This window comes from Hibiscus syriacus, unplaced genomic scaffold (assembly GCF_006381635.1).
Source record: "Hibiscus syriacus cultivar Baekdansim isolate YM2019G1 unplaced genomic scaffold, ASM638163v2 tig00111402_pilon, whole genome shotgun sequence".
Classification (NCBI taxonomy): domain Eukaryota; kingdom Viridiplantae; phylum Streptophyta; class Magnoliopsida; order Malvales; family Malvaceae; genus Hibiscus; species Hibiscus syriacus.
The window spans coordinates 2,922,669-2,939,098 of record NW_024063082.1 but is presented as its reverse complement, the minus strand read 5'-3'; the positions used below and the strand labels follow the sequence as shown (position 1 = coordinate 2,939,098).

General features: G+C 33.8%; 2 protein-coding genes across 2 annotated transcripts; one reads left to right on the top strand and one right to left on the bottom strand.

Annotated features, from left to right (window-relative positions):
* Positions 1–302: 302 nt before the first annotated feature.
* LOC120161719 (protein MICRORCHIDIA 6-like) lies at positions 303–9,162 on the bottom strand. Its single transcript, XM_039171929.1, has 20 exons — positions 9,011–9,162; positions 8,044–8,408; positions 7,857–7,931; positions 7,720–7,754; positions 6,949–7,027; positions 6,722–6,811; positions 6,570–6,645; positions 6,056–6,134; positions 5,855–5,983; positions 4,583–4,681; positions 4,394–4,495; positions 4,159–4,305; positions 3,695–3,787; positions 3,018–3,069; positions 2,806–2,917; positions 1,649–1,857; positions 1,478–1,566; positions 1,026–1,105; positions 820–862; positions 303–739 (listed from the first exon to the last, which is right to left on the bottom strand). Exons 1-20 carry the CDS (start codon positions 9,013–9,015, stop codon positions 629–631), a joined length of 2,070 nt encoding a protein of 689 aa, XP_039027860.1. The 5' UTR covers positions 9,016–9,162; the 3' UTR covers positions 303–628.
* Positions 9,163–12,649: 3,487 nt separating this feature from the next.
* On the top strand, positions 12,650–15,276 carry LOC120162352 (protein HOTHEAD-like). Its single transcript, XM_039172512.1, has 4 exons — positions 12,650–12,737; positions 13,226–13,870; positions 13,997–14,897; positions 15,167–15,276. Exons 1-4 carry the CDS (start codon positions 12,650–12,652, stop codon positions 15,204–15,206), a joined length of 1,674 nt encoding a protein of 557 aa, XP_039028443.1. The 3' UTR covers positions 15,207–15,276.
* The last annotated feature ends 1,154 nt before the right edge of the window (positions 15,277–16,430 follow it).

Below are 16,430 nucleotides of genomic sequence, written 5' to 3'. Positions count from 1 at the left end.
ATTATAATTAAATTTAAACAAAAATTAGAACAAAACCGACTCAAATTTTATAAACTCGACTCGTCAAAAAAATTTAACTTCATTGAACGCTGACCTCTAATAACATAAATAGAATTATGATATATTTTTATTATTTATTTTATGTACACAATTTGACTTTAACACCTTTAATAATTATCACTGAATTTGAACTCAAACCTACTAAGAGTAATTTCACTACTGATTACAATAACTATTTTCATCACCACACTTCTCCTCCACAAATTCTAACATAGGATGATAAACTTTTAAATCTCCATCACTTCTTCCATTTCAATTTTACCCATGGTAAAAATGGGGAACCTGTTTGTTTAACCAAAAGTAAAAAGATCTAATTCTTTTCTCTATAACTTAAATATAAGAGAACATGCAAGAACTACCCAAATCTAGAAACAAGCTCAGAGCACCTGAAATAATTCAAAATACAAAATGAGCTGAACCCAACCCCCGTCACGCCCGCCCTAGCTCCCGCTATGAAGTCGGTACGACCTATCACCCCCAACCCCTAAGTTGAGATCACCCGATGCCCAGAGACGCAAAATACAATTGAAAGAATCGAGCAATTGGGTGTTAGGACTAAACAGTGTATTTACACATTTACATTCTTTTCATCCTTGAAGACATTCAAGGACTTCAGTTCCTCTACCAATCGTTCATACACGCGCTGAACCTCTACCATTTCATTCCTAAGCTCTTCTACCTGCACGAGTTAAAGGTTAAGTTTCGTTGAAGTCCAAAGTGATTGATGCAAGATTTCCGAAACCAACAAATATTTAGTACCTTGACCGTAAGTTCCTCCCCTCTCTTGTCAAACGCCAAGCATCTGAAATACAAAAGTAAATTTCCAGCAGTTAGCTGCCAGATTATTGGTATGCTAAATTTTGGGACTAAAGACTGGCTATCACTAAGTGCATGTGAAAAATCTATATATATGATATTGATGTCTTTCACAAACTGATAAAACCATGGAATAATATTCTACTCACTTTGCATGAAGTTTCCTGTTTTCTTGCATCATTTTTTGGGTTTCTTGATCTTTCAAGTGATTTGCAGCAGCATTGAGAGACTAGACCGGGAAAAGAAAAGGCGCACAGATGGTTAGCAATTAGAATCCGTTTTGTTAATGAAACTGTTATAAGCAAGCAAAAGAAGACCGGGTTTCCTAACACCTACGTAAAGAAAGATGGAACAGATAAATGCACTGTTCGTGTGTTGCCCCATATAAGTTATAACCAGCTAAATACAATACAATTTAGAATCGGGCAGCAAACTCATCCAATAAGCAGGATGCCTGGAAGGATTTGCATGCATGGACAGAAAAGAATCATGCTTCCATTGAATTATATAACAGTACTGAGTTGCATGTTTTAGCAAATGAACCTCACCTCCTCTTTGAATTCTAAAATCTAGAAATGCAAGATCAAGCTCCTACACAGACCTGAGATGTGTTGCCACATGTCCCTGCTTGGCTTTTCCCCTTTTCAATTTCTACCATGTCAGCCTGTCCCTTCCTTTTCATAGGAAGTCCTGTTTAACCACAAGGCACCATGTCTTGAGAAAAAAAAATTCCTTCATAGTAGTACCAAAAGAAGATTGATGTAGCAATTACCTTGTGTGCTTCTTCCATGAGAGATGGAGATTGACTGCTCTGCAACATCTACACATTGTCCTTTTGCTCTATCAGAAACCATATAAGTTTGATTCAACCCAACAGATTTTTGTACATTGCTCTGTCCTGTAAACTGAGGTGAAACATGAGATGCAGCTAGCCGAGACTTTTTCATGATCTGATATCCAATTAGTTCGCAATGATAATCCCTGCCAGGGAGAATAATGAGCTTCAGGAATCTATGATGAACATGATCTTAAACTCTCATGAAGAGACCATCATCAAAAAAATGAAGGATCAAATTAAAAACAGGCAATGAAGACATTATAAATGAGCCAAAATCTATACTTAAAATCAATATTTTCAAAGCATCAAATTGAGTTATTGCATAGAAAAAGAAGCATGAAGTTAAATATTTTTCTCAGCGATAACCGAAAATAGAAGTACACAGTTTTTATCCCAAACATACAATGAAAACATGAAAATGTGAACTTCCTACCATAAACATCCATGATAAGCCTTAACTATTGATAGATTATTAGAGTAAGAGGAATTGCAAGACTAATTATATAGGAGGAAAACCAGGAATAAAACTTTTAAGGGGGAGAAACAAGCTATGGAAGTATACATGTGACCTAGGTAGCGTTTGGTATCACTTGTAAGATCACCATGGTAAGAGGATTATTAAGGTAATTTGATCACTAGTGATTTTATATTATGATGTTTTTTGGTAATACATTATAAATTACTAGTGATCTTGAACTACAATATCTGGCAATACAAGTGAAAAAGATCATTGGGAACAAAATTCACTTTTTCTTGGCATCTAAAATTCTCTTCAGAATTTTTTTTGTGTATAAAAATACACTATTACCAACAAAAGTACTGCTACAAGCACCTTTAAACAAGCCTCAAACTTTTTGGCCTAGTTTAGAGGTTTATGCCAAGAATTAGCTAGCAATTTTTCTAGTGTTTTTCCAATCTCATTGGGACAGGTTAGTGAAAATTTATTATTAAAGATGATTTAAGATTAATGCCACCTAGGATTCTTAAATTACTAACATACACGGTTATGCATTTATTGAATGCAGATTACCCTAATTTTGGGATGATCACTTCATACCAAACATCCCCTTAGATATTAAACAATAGATTACCAGTATTCACATGTCATTTCCTTCAAGCGAGTTTCAAGCTTATGAAAAAGGGAAGTTCTCTCAAAACCTTGTTTGTTATGCGTTGGCTCAATGAAATTAGCTTCCAAAACACCTGAAAGAATAGAATAATACTTTGTACTAAGATTTTACGCATAATTAACCTATGATGGAGAAAAAAGGAGTCAAATGTCAGTGATTTAACATATTCTTACCAACCACACCTCTACCCCTACTAACTGTATAGCTAACAACATGCCAAAATGGCTGCAAAAGAAGGAAAAAGGAAAGACTTTAAGAAACCAACAATAGTCACTTGAAACAAACATGTAAATAAATCATGGAGCAGAAAACATCTCCTCCTTACAGGCATATATCCGGGCATGTAATACAAATCACAAGGAGAAAAACCTTCCTCAAAGAAACCTAGGCACAGACACATCACACAGGAATGTACAATAACTGTTGATACAATATTCCTGAACCTAGTAAATTCCCAGTCATAAGACAGAAGTGAGCATTTTGCTTAAGAAAAAATAGAAATTGTACAGTCATGCACTTCACAGGTCAGAAGCCACTTTAACATTTTTATTAAGTTTCCGATGTGAAAACAAACAACATTTGATGTTCTCAACATTTGATGAAAATGAATAGAAGACAGCGACAAGCTAAGCATGTTTCTATACTATACTCCGATATTTAACTCCACCAATGGTAAAAGATCAGCAGCATTATGTTTCTAGGAAAACTATAAATGAGCAGCATTTTGAGATATAGCCGGGAAAAAGATATGTTACTTTATTTAACCAAACAAAGTTACACCATTAGTCATTTGCATGCTTCATCCCCAACATTAACAAAGAAAAAGGTAAAATATTTTTATGAAAGTTACCATAATTAGACGGTTCTTGTGGTAGACACAAAATCCATGGATATTAAGTCGAGGTGCTTCTTTAAGGAAACCAATTGTAGATACAACTGCACCCTGCAGTTGAACCAGAAAGCAGACATGTAATACATAGTAAAGTCAGAGAAACATTCAGGCAATCACCATAAAGGGATTCAGGGAATACAACCATACCCATGCAAGCAACTTCCAGTAAAGTTTTCATAGGCAATATCCAACAGATGAAAAGACAGACAGTTAATTTCATGTTAAATTACAAAGGAGGATGGTTGTTTAGACATCAAGAAAGCTTTTGGTTATTGACTTTTTTTTTTGATAAGACTTTTGGTTATTGACTTGAGATGCAACATCACAATAGTGACGACAGTGGTTCATATAGATCATTAGTTTCCAATTAAGATAAACTAGGATAAGAAATGATGATAATACTTGGAATAAGTACATAGTACCTCCACAGATCCAGCGCTTTGTGGTTTATACAAGATATACTCTATATATTTCAGATCATCAGCAATGTTATGATGCTCAACAATTTCACCACGCAATATTATTCTGAAAGTTTCAGGAATTCGCAAATACAAGATGGACAAATATACCTGTACAGTGAGACAGAATCAAAATCGAGAAATATGAATCCTTTTACTCGTTAGTTTAACACAAAAAGTACAGAAACCTTAGACTCACACGAAGAGAATGATGATAACGTCTAGCAATGTGTTGTTCATTTACAGCTTTCCAAGCAGGGTATGCATCAACCTTTGTGGTATCTCCACTAATGCGAATATCCTGCAACCAGGAATCATAAGGTTTCATTTGAAAGATGTTGCAAAATTTCTTGGAAAAGGTAGAACAGCATGCACACAAAAATTCAACCTTTTCATCAGAATCAAAGTCTAGCTCTGAATACCCATAATTATTGAGCCATAAATTGTATATAATAATTTTTGTGCCATGGGAACCGATGTCATCAAACTGCACTTAGATGGAAGTACAATTGAGGTTAGACAAGAATAACTTCAAAGACCAGAAACTTTCAAGAATTATCAAATAAAATACATTACACAATTTGATCCATTCTTCCGGTGCTCCAGATATGGTGTTGCATAAGTTCCAAGTAGATTTTAGTTTTGAAGTAAACTTTATTTTATCAAATTAAATGTAATTTAGGAAGTTGTTTTAATTAAATACTGTAACCCACGTTTCCCTTGTGCACTTGGCTTTTAAGACTAAAAGAAATTAAGGGGACAACAGCACAAAGAATCTTCTTAAAATCAAAACAACAAAAACACAAGCTTCTTGAATGTGGGGTTAGTTTTATGGGTTGAATCAAGTAACACAAGTCAACTGTAAAAGAAAGACATAACTAGGCTTACAAGTCATTGACCCATGTTAAAAAAAACTAAAAGTCAAGTATAGAATTAGCCGGGAAAAAGCTCAAATAAAGTATTTTTAAGGAAAACTCAAATTGATCAGAGGTAGGTTTAAGTTGCTTATAACATATGGTATTCCATTTAAGACAATATCCTTAAATTCAACAAATACAATGTTCCCCTTTCCCCTTTTTTTTTGGAATATAAAACATTGTTATGTATTAGTTTAAGAATGGATAAAAATAAAAACAGAGCTTGTATCAGTGTCATTCATTTAACTGAGGCTTGAAGCACAATAAAATAAGATGGGTTCCTAAGTGTATAAATACAACATATCTGTTTGTGGTCCGACCTAGCTCAGTTGGTAGTTGCATTGACAAAGCTCAACTCTGGATTAGTCGGGGAGCCAATGCAGCTTTCAGATACCACAGGAGTCGAACAAAAGTGGAAAAATATCCACATTCCTTCCTCCCTCTGTAAGGGCCAATGAAAGCCAAAAGTCGTATATTATTTCAAGTCCCATTTTTAGGATGTAGTGTTTGGTATCATTTCCAACAGCACAAAGTGATCTTACCACTTGTTATTAGAAATCACCTTATTCGGTTAGCAACAATCGTTCTTAAGAGTTAAAGGTTATTATATTTGTGCTTGAAATTACTGAAAACCAAAATTTGCAAATATTAATGTGATGTACGATTCAATTAACAGAAATATTAATCATTGACAATTCCAAGAAGATTGTAAAATAAAAAACACAGAAATGTATAGGGCCTACTTGCTTCAAAAGCTCAGCTTCTGTTGAATATGGAGACCATTGTAACAAAATGGAAAGATTAAACGCAAAATGTTCTCTACCATGCAACACATCCAACATGCCACTTGACGAATTAAGCTCATAATCCACCTGCAGTTTGCACAAAGATACTATAGCATGCATTGGAAACTAGCATAAACTCAATGGAAAGAGGATGCTCACCATAGGTACAACTATTCTGTCATGGCCTGCATTTGTCAAAAATGAATAAGAGAGTAGACCAATGCTCTGAGTCAATGATCTGATCAAGGAATAAAGGGAATTAACAATTTAAAAGTAGCAATACACGATAAAAAATAAAGATATTTTAAAAAACATGTATATCATTATTTCAAGTTTAATATTGAAATTATGTCCCTTTTTGTAATTTCACTGAATTGGTGTCACATGACTTGTAACACCGGACTCAGCCAGGGAAATTATAATTAGTATAGATTATTTCCTCCTGGTGTTCTAAGAAAAAACCATTGAGAACCTTATCATTGCAAAAATTTCCAGTAATACTTATGTTTGTTCCATAATATTTTTTTCAAAAAAGTCATCAGAAATTTATGAAAATGATAAATTTATCCTCTAATTCAATATGCAATAATAAACTTTAATAGTCTACAAATAAATAGCAAGAATAAAGTTTTAATGCACGAGGTAGATAATGATTGTGGCAGAGGAACCAAACCTATCATCCAAACGGCGACTGAAAACAATCACATCTGCTCCAAGTCTCATAGAACTAGTCTTGAAACCATTGCCATCTGGAAGACCATAACTTTCGTAAATGCAAAAAAGAAAGAATCAACAAATATTCCAAATAAAACACAAGATTAATACATTGTCCAATTGTAGACTTTGACTTCTTATCTGAAAATCCAAAGCTCATGCAGCGACGCATTGCTTCAGGGTCCATTCCACCACCATCATCTAATAGCAAATTATCAAGTTTTGAGAATTACTAGTTACAAATCTTTCATTAGACAACTTCTACAGAGAAACAAAAACAAATGGATTATGAATGAAAATGTATATTATCATTTTTTATTAAATCGAGAAAAAAATACCTTGAATTAACAAAGCTGGACTCCCATCCCTCGGGTTTGATGTTTTATCTACAATGACAAACGTGGCCCCATTTTGGATCTATCCAATTTGAAAGAAATAAGATATGAAGTGCAAAACAGTGAGAATTCATCAAGATAGCAAACTTGGGAAAACATTGTAGTAACCTACTTAACTGTGCATATATTTACCAACAGAATGGCTATTAACAGAGTAAGAATGTGATACAAGCTTCATTTATGCTTAAATTTTTAGTCATTGAACATGTCAAACATAATTTTAACATATATATATTTATATAAGAGTTTGTCTAGCCTAGAAAACAACTGATACCTGGCTTTGATCTGATTAAAATATTGGGTGTTTATTGCAGTCTATTTTTTTATTCAGGTGGGTCTTATTCCCAAATTTTAATGATTATTGGCATACTGGTCGAATTATGTTTTGTAAATATTTGGCACGAATAAGACTTCAAAGTATTGATGTCATAGAATATTCAGATCTCCTAATTACAGGTCAATCCACATGAACATTCATAACCTGATCTACCTTCCAATTGTAAAAGTACGCCACTGCCCTTGTTAAATCACTAAATTTTGGAATCCCATACAAAATTTCAGACCAATTACTACAAATAAGACGAAAGAAATTAAATCCTAGTTTTATGACTATTTTACCATATTATAAAGTTTTCCAAAATAATCCTACACCGTGCATCTGTACCATTAAACAAGACAAATATATTCAAGCCAACAAATTAAGTTGAAATTCACCTCATCAATAGCATTGTCAAGTAGTTCAGCAATAGCTGCAAACAGTAACAAACAAAATACAGTTTAATCATGCTAAAGTACTAGTCACCGAAAGAAAACATAAGTATAAAAAAATTAACTGCATAAGCTAGACATACCACCAAAGGCCCACTTATGTGAGGTGGCATTTGAATGAAGAAACAAAGGGTGCACATACAGATAATTTGTGCTATCTGTTGTAAAAATAAAAAGCAAAAAGGTTAAACAAGAAAACACGATGCATTAGGAATTGGGGAACCACAAAACAATAAGAATACAATGCAAAAATAACTGATAGCTGCATACTTTGTAACGTGACCTTGGAACTAAGCCCCCCTTCATAGCTCCCAGCTTTCCAGAATTGTCGACAAATTGGGGCTGGAGATAGGGCTGATGTTGAACAAACCCCTGTATCATCATCCGGAGACTGGCATTGCTCCAAAACACTAGTACTACTTTGACCATTACTTAAAGCATTATTTGCTTCAGAGGCTTGTTTTCTAGTTTGCTCTTTGGAATCAACGAACTTAACAGATTGAGCACTATGGTTATTTTGCTGCTTTATCGTGCTCCTAACAGAGCCAGGTTCCACTTTAACAGATTTCACATCTCCCTCTCCAAGTTCATCATCACTAGATAAGTCCACAATTTCTATACCATTCATCTCCAAACTGTAAATAGAAATGAAAACGGGACTTCAGCTAACATGTTACAAGCAGAAAATCTCAATGCATGCAAAATGAAATCCCAATATTTTTAATCTCCAGTAACTAAGGAAATTGAATATCTTCAAATTAGACATAATTTAACAGGAATTATCTATTATACCCATAAATTAAGATGTAAATAAATTAATCTCCAGTGACAAACAAATATGATTTTAAGTTCTTCGGCGGTATTGAAATTTTTTTTGAACCCCCAACTTGGATTCAATAAGGGAGAGATGAGAAAAAGTAAACAAAAGAGGCGAAAGTGAAATTAGGATGCAGCTTTTACAAACTGGGGTTTAGGGTTGTAGCCAATGCTGGCGGTCCACGTGCATCCATAGGGTTCAGAGGACTGTTAAAACAGCTTCCGGAGAAGTCCCAGGAATCAAGAGAGAGAGAGAGAAACTAAAAAAATCAAAAATATATATGCTTATGAAAACCCCAAAATTATAATACAAAGATCAATAAAAAAGCAAATCGATTCTGTGCTGCGAATTCAAAAAAAAAAAACTACAGATCTCTGATCAAGAAAAATAAAATTAGAAATCCAGAGAAAGAGAGAGAACCTCATAAACCAAGACGAAGAAAGGATCGAAGGAGACGAAGACCCTTTTTGCAGATTTTGGGAGGAAAAAGAACAGATACCGATGCAGTAAAAAGACAAGAGAGAGTGCGAGGATTGTTTCTCGACAAAGATTTTTATAATTATCTATATTTATTATTTAGGGTAAATTATTTTTTATCACTCAATTTTCTTATCATTCCTATTTTAGTCACTACAATTTAATTATTTTTAACTTAATCACTCAACTTTCAAATTACTCTTGTTTCAGTCACTCAACCAAAAAATAATTAACAACGTTCTGATGTGACAACGTATACCAAAATCATTTTGAATCATAAAAAAAAAATTAGAGCAAAACGGCATAGTTTGAGTTCCTTATAAAAAAGCTACTAATTTTCTTTTCCTTTTCCTCCTTCCTTTATTCTTCTACCTCCTCTTCTCCCTTTCTCCCTCTTTCTCTCCTCAGCAGCAGAAAGAAACAACGAGCTGAGGACGTGGATTGCAGCTCCACCTTTCGGACAAACGGAGCAATTTTCAAGTGTTTTTGGTGTGGGAGCCATCACAAATCATAACCCAAATAAACTTGACACCCAGTGCCTTCGTTGGAGCCGCTTACGTGATTGTTGCTTTGTCTCTGTTCTTTCCACTTTTATTCTCTTTGTAATCTGTTAGTTCCCTGATCCTCATTTTTTATATTTATGATCTAGAAACGTTGACAAGAAAGTGCAAGTGTCGGATTGCTCATTATTTTCTCAGTTTGATACACCAGCAATGAGTGTGAGAGAGAGAGTCGCATTGCTCATTTGCCTTCTTAAAAGTAATCAAGTCCAGCGAAAATGCCATGGATGGTGGTTGGAGCAGATTCCTATTCCATACAACATGTACTACACGTACAAAAAAAATGGTAAAAGATATTAGAACTAGTGGAACTAATACCTCAGTATCACATGCATGGCCATGATGCCTGTATTTAGTTGTAAGCATCAGAACAACTTCCTTTGCAGCAGAGTTATTATCTACAATAAGAACCTGGTCATAAATCCTAGCAAGCTGCTCCTTCTTGTGAATATCATCTCGAGAAACTAGGTCAGTTTCTTCAATGCCCGCAACCCCATTTTTCATTGGCTTTTTCCCATTGTGATCATGTTAAGATCAATATGTTATGTCCTTTGTCTTGTATGTCATCTGAAACAAGCCATCACTCGAAACTTCTGCTCCAATTGAATAGTAATATTTAGTTGGACGAATTTAAAAAAACAAAGTCATGTAGATATAAATAATATTCCTGCCCCTTTCTAATCCTCACTTGAATATACCATTTATTTTATCTTCTTCTCTTTTTTATTTATGCATATTGATATTTTGAACTTTTTTCTAATTCTGCAGCCACCAACTCTTCAACAAATGGGAGGTATTACCACCGAAAATCATCATATTTCTTAGCTTCCACTACCAGCACGGTCGTCTGCTTGTGGCGGTGCAGGTGGTATTAGGCCTGGTTCAATGACGGAACGAGCCAGGCTAGCTAAAATAACCCAGCCTGCGTCAGCTCGCAAGTGTCCTCGGTGTGAATCAACGAACACCAAATTTTCTTACTTCAATAGTTTTGGCCCCTTTACATCATATTGGTGACTATAATTCTGGTGATATCGGTCTAACTTTTGGGGAGAATTCAGGAACGACTAATGGATACCGAAGACGAAACTAATGGTCTAGCTTCAATCTAAAGCCATTAGAGAGCTCAATCAGAGTCGTCGCTGTTAAAATGGAAGAAACGAAACTATTGCAAAGTGTAAACTAGATGGTTATATTCATTAAGGACTCTTTAGTTGGATTCGAGGTGAGATTGGTTTGAAGATTTATCATGTTGAGGAAATGCCTTCGAGTGATCCGCCTGTAAATGATAAGGTTGAAAAGGCTGTTGAAGTCGAAGTGAAAAGCATGCACAAGGAGCTTATCAATCAAATGGAGCCAAAAGGTCAAAAATTGACTTCAAGTTCCATCTCATCACTCTGTCGATAAATTAACAGAGGAGTAACAAAAAGAAGTATATTTTATAAAATTTAATTATTAAAAAAAATTAAATTTGAATGATCAAAATAGAAATAAGAATAAAGTTGAGTGATGATCTGGGTAGTTTACCCTATTATTTATTTATTACTTTCGGAATTACGATTTTCCTTTTTTTTTTCTCTTTACAAAATGCAAATAAAATTATGCGAGCGAAAAAAAATATCGATTTTTTTAAAAAAAATTAAATATAATTTGGCTATCCACTCAAAAGAATATAAAAATTATATGCTCTCCTGCATAGAGGTGGTATTTTTAGGATTTTTTATACTCAAAAACCATCTCTTAAAAAATAGTTTTTATTTTAACCTTTTTTTTATTATTAATTCTCATATTACTATCTTTTATATCGTAATTCTTATTTTAATATTTTTAATTGATTTTCAAATCAGCATCTTTTACATCACATATAATAAAATCATTACAGAACCTCACCTCTTATAGTACGTAAACTAACCAAAAGTTAATTGGAAAGTTATAATTTAGCATATTTTAAAATAAATCCCTATACAATCGTAACAAATCAGAATGCATATTGATACGACTTATAACTAAATTCGTTTAGTTTAAATTTATAAAATTGTCTCAGATTATTTCTTTATTCAACAATTTTCTCTTTATCTTTAATACTAAAAGTTTCAATAACTTTTTGAGCTTTGAAATTGTACATTAATTCACATTTCAAATATTTAGCATAATAAAGATTAAATATAAATTATGAAGCTTCAACTTGAAGCTCGTGCAAGAACCAAAACGAGAGCTATAGCTTAAAATTCGATTACCTTGCATTTAGGTAATCTAATCAAGAATTTGACAAAACAAAATAGGAAATTTAACAAACAAAATAAGAATTTGACAAAACAAAATAGGAAATTTAACAAACAAAATAAGAATAAGGGTAATCTAATCACCCTAGACCATTCAACAACAAAAACTTTATATTTTTAGAAAACATTTAGGGTTTTAATAATAATAATAATAATTGTTTATTATTTTATTATGTTTTTTTTATAATTTTAAAACTATTTTATTTTTGACTTTATCATAAATTTTAGTACATAATAATAATTTTATGTTTTTAACAAAATTTTGATATTTTTTATTATTTTAAAATTTATTTACAATGTTTAATAATTTCCAGAAAAATCAACAAATGGAATGGGACAATAATGACAATCCAAAACAAAAATAAAAAGACACTTAACTATTAAAATTAATTAAAGTGCTTATTTAAAGTAATTTCATAATTTGAGGATCCAAGTGAATGTAAAAGTAATAATATTTTATTTTCCCCAAAAATATAATGACTTCAAATGCTCTTAAGTTTTTTTTTTTAAAAAAATCATTTTTATGGAAAATAATCTTTCAAATTCAAATAAAAATTGAAAAATTAATTCATAAAAAATGAAAAGTTAAAAAGCCAGATTTTCAGTTAATTACTTAGTTGGCCAACTTTAATGAATTAGGGCTAGTTGGCCAAATCTACAAGTACAGCTTGTAAGGTTAGGTGAAAAGAGATTTATTTATAGTGGCATAAACTCTTTGAAGCAAAAATCATAGGGAAAAAAATATGGGTTCGAAGTACTCATGGAGCTTTATTGCACTTGTTTTTGGAGTTGCATTTGCTAATTTTCACTGTCTTAATCATGCAGAGAAAGGTATGCTATCTAAACTATTTGAGAGTTCTTCTAATCAAGCTTTTGTTCTTCATAAATTTGAATTTGAATCGGTGATTTTCAATCATTATTAATAGGATAAATTATTTATTTAGTATCTCAACTATTGCTTTTGTTCCGTTTTAATCACCCAATTGTTTTTTTATTTCAAAATCATAAATAACATTATGCTTTGGTTTCATATTTGTCACTCACCGTTAAAAAATAATGATGATTTTGATGTGTTATCATAAGGTAATGTCAAGTCATCATTGATTTTTTTTGAAAAATATCACCTCAATAAGTCGGATAATTTTTTAACGATGGGTGATTAAAATAAAACCAAAACGTAAGGTTAGGTATGGTTTTGAAAAAAATTGTTAAGTGACCAAAACAGAATAAAAGTGATAGTTAGAATACTAAACGTGTAGTTTGCCCATATTAATTTTATTATTTGCTTTAAATAAGGGTATGATAATATGCATTTGCAGCTCCAAAATATAGCTTTATCCAAGAAGCAACCTCTGCTCCAGAAGTCTCGTTCTACGACTATATAATCATCGGCGGAGGATCCGCCGGCTGTCCGCTAGCGGCGACGTTGTCCACACGAAATGCAAATGTCCTAGTCTTGGAAAGAGGAGGGTCCCCCTACGCCAACACCACCAAAATAAGAATGGAAAACTTTATCGCTACTCTTACCGACATGTCCCCGGATTCATTCTCTCAATCATTCATATCCGAGGACGGAGTTCCCAACAACCGAGCAAGGGTTCTCGGAGGTGGAACGACGATCAACGTCGGGTTTTACTCGCGTGCCGAACCATTATTCCTAAAGCAGATAGGTTTAGATGAAGCATTAGCAAAAGATTCGTACGAGTGGATTGAGAGGAAGTTGGTGAACAAGCCAGCTTCGTTCGAGTGGCAAACCGCAGTGAGAAATGGGTTGCTTGAAGCTGGGGTTTTACCTGATAATGGATTTACGTATGCTCATATTAATGGAACTAAAACTAGCGGAACTATTTTTGACAGAAATGGAAATCGTCATACCGCTGCTGATTTGCTTGAGTATGCTAATCCGAGGAGGATTAAGGTTTACTTGCATGCTGTTGTGCACAAGATCACGTTTAAGACTACAGGTACTCACGTTTAATTAGTTTAAGCATAAATTGATCGATATAATTTCAGATTCTATGTTACAATTTCTAACAAATTATCACAAGTAATTATTGATTCACTTCTAAGTTATTTTGTTTGAGTGGTAGATGGAACGAGACCAAAAGCTGAGGGGGTCATCTTTTACGATGCGAATGGAGGAAAGCACATGGCATACTTGAAAAACGAGTCGAACAATGACAGCGAGATAATTTTATCGGCAGGTGCGATCGGCAGCCCACAATTGCTAATGCTGAGCGGCATTGGTCCCGCGGATCAGCTCCGGTCATTGGACATCAAGGTGGTGCTAGATCAGCCCATGGTCGGCCGAGAGATGGGAGATAAACCATTAAACAGTCTTATAGTTCCTTATTCAAATCACATTCAGCTCTCACCGTCTACAATTGTGGGAATCGCAAACTCCGGTGAAAGCTACATTTTGACGTTCAATGGATTTGATCTGTCAGCCCTTTCTGTTTCCGGTGGGGATCAGCTCCAGAGCTCTAAGGCACCCCAAGAAGCAGCGGCGAGTGCAATGACAAACCTCGGAATAATATCTGGGTCGATTAAAGGTCCGATATCAAAGGGTTATCTCGAGCTTCAAACCACAAATATCAGTGACAACCCTAGGATAAGATTCAACTACTTCCAGGCAGCAGAGGACTTAAGACACTGTGTCCAAGGTGTGCAAACTATTATCGACGTCGTGAATTCCAAATCGTTGTCGAGTTTCCGTTTCAGAAACATGACGACACAAGATCTTTTGAAGATGATGCTGAGCGTGCCACTGAACCTGAGACCAAAACATCCCAATGCTACAACTTCATTGGAACAGTATTGCATTGACACCGTGATGACGGTGTGGCATTATCATGGAGGCTGCCAAATTGGGAAGGTTGTTGATAGGGATTTCAATGTCTTTGGAGTGGATAGACTTAGGGTTATAGATGCTTCTACCTTTACTTTCTCTCCCGGGACCAATCCTCAGGCTACAATTATGATGCTTGGAAGGTAATTTTAATTTTCGATTTTTTCAACAAATGTCACTTTTTCCCCCATACATTATTGATAATACTGACGGGATGGATGCAATATTTTATGTTAGAGGATGCGAACTTATAAAATTTTAGGGGGCGAATATAGATTTTCAACAAAAAAAAATATAAGCAAAATATCTAAAATATATAGGAATTTAAAATTTTTAGAGACAATCACTCTCTCTCGGTTCATCTCTAACTGTACTGATATAATTGCATTTTTTTTGTCACTTTTTGATGCAGAAACATGGGACAAAGGATTCTGCAAAGTAGAAGAATGTGATCCAATCTTGTTCCATACAAGTTTGCTTGACAATTTGAATTTAGGAAAAATAAGTGGGTGCATTAGACTCCTTTTTCTTTTGTCATTTACTGTGCTTAATAAGGAGGGTAATAAATTCAAGTTACCAATCTCAATTAAATTCTACTATTTTGGTATCTATTTTTCTAATTAGATAATTGAATTGAATTTTAAAGTTCAAATTATATTTAAATTTAATTTTATGATTCAAACAAGTTATTTATTACAAGTATTATTTAGATTAAAAAGTAATGTTTGAGTACGATTTAAACTAATAAATCAAGTTGAAAGATTTAGTTAACAAAAATATCACATTCAAAAATTAAAATTAATATAATTATTTAAAAATTGAAAACATATATAAATAATACAACCAATTTCATACATATCAGATTTACCCTAAACAAACATGAACATAAGAACATATTGCGGACACATTATGTGCATGCCACTATCCCACTACCATTAGGGAAAGTCATAAAATGAACCTTAATGAAATATGTGTGACTATTTCTCACTTGATGTAACTTATCGTACTATAATCCTCTTATCGGATACATTGAAATCTATAGAAGAAAACAATCATATATTAAGCTATCACAACTTAGTGAAGGCCGATACTTCTTAAAAATCACACTTTCGTTTGTTATTTATAAGTCTCATACTCTCTAGACAATAATAATCTCATTATTGTCGTGATTACACCTCTGATAATTCCACACAACTTATCATAGATGTAAACACTAATTTTTTTTTCTTACTATTTTTATTATTATTATTATTATTATATATTATTATTATTAAATAAATATATATATATATATATATACAAAGGCCAAGATCGGGGCCTGATCACGAGCTAGCCCAACAATAACCCTAAAACACAACTAGGGTTTCTTTCATCATCAGCCAGCCGTCCCAACCAATGGTCCAACATCCCAGCCGCCGCCTCCAACCTTCCAGAACATCCACGCGGCGCCACCTCCACATCCAGATGATGCCGACGCCTTGCTTCCACGACTCTGCCTCAAAGAATCCTCCAGGAGTGCCACGAAGCCACCCACGTTGAACTCTATGGTGAGTCACCACCATAGCTATGGTGACTCACCAGAAGTCCCCACTGGAACCGGTCTGAAGAACGTACCTCCATGGCTATAAAAGCCACACCTGCAAGAAAGAGGAAGACGGCAGAGAACGAAAAAAAAA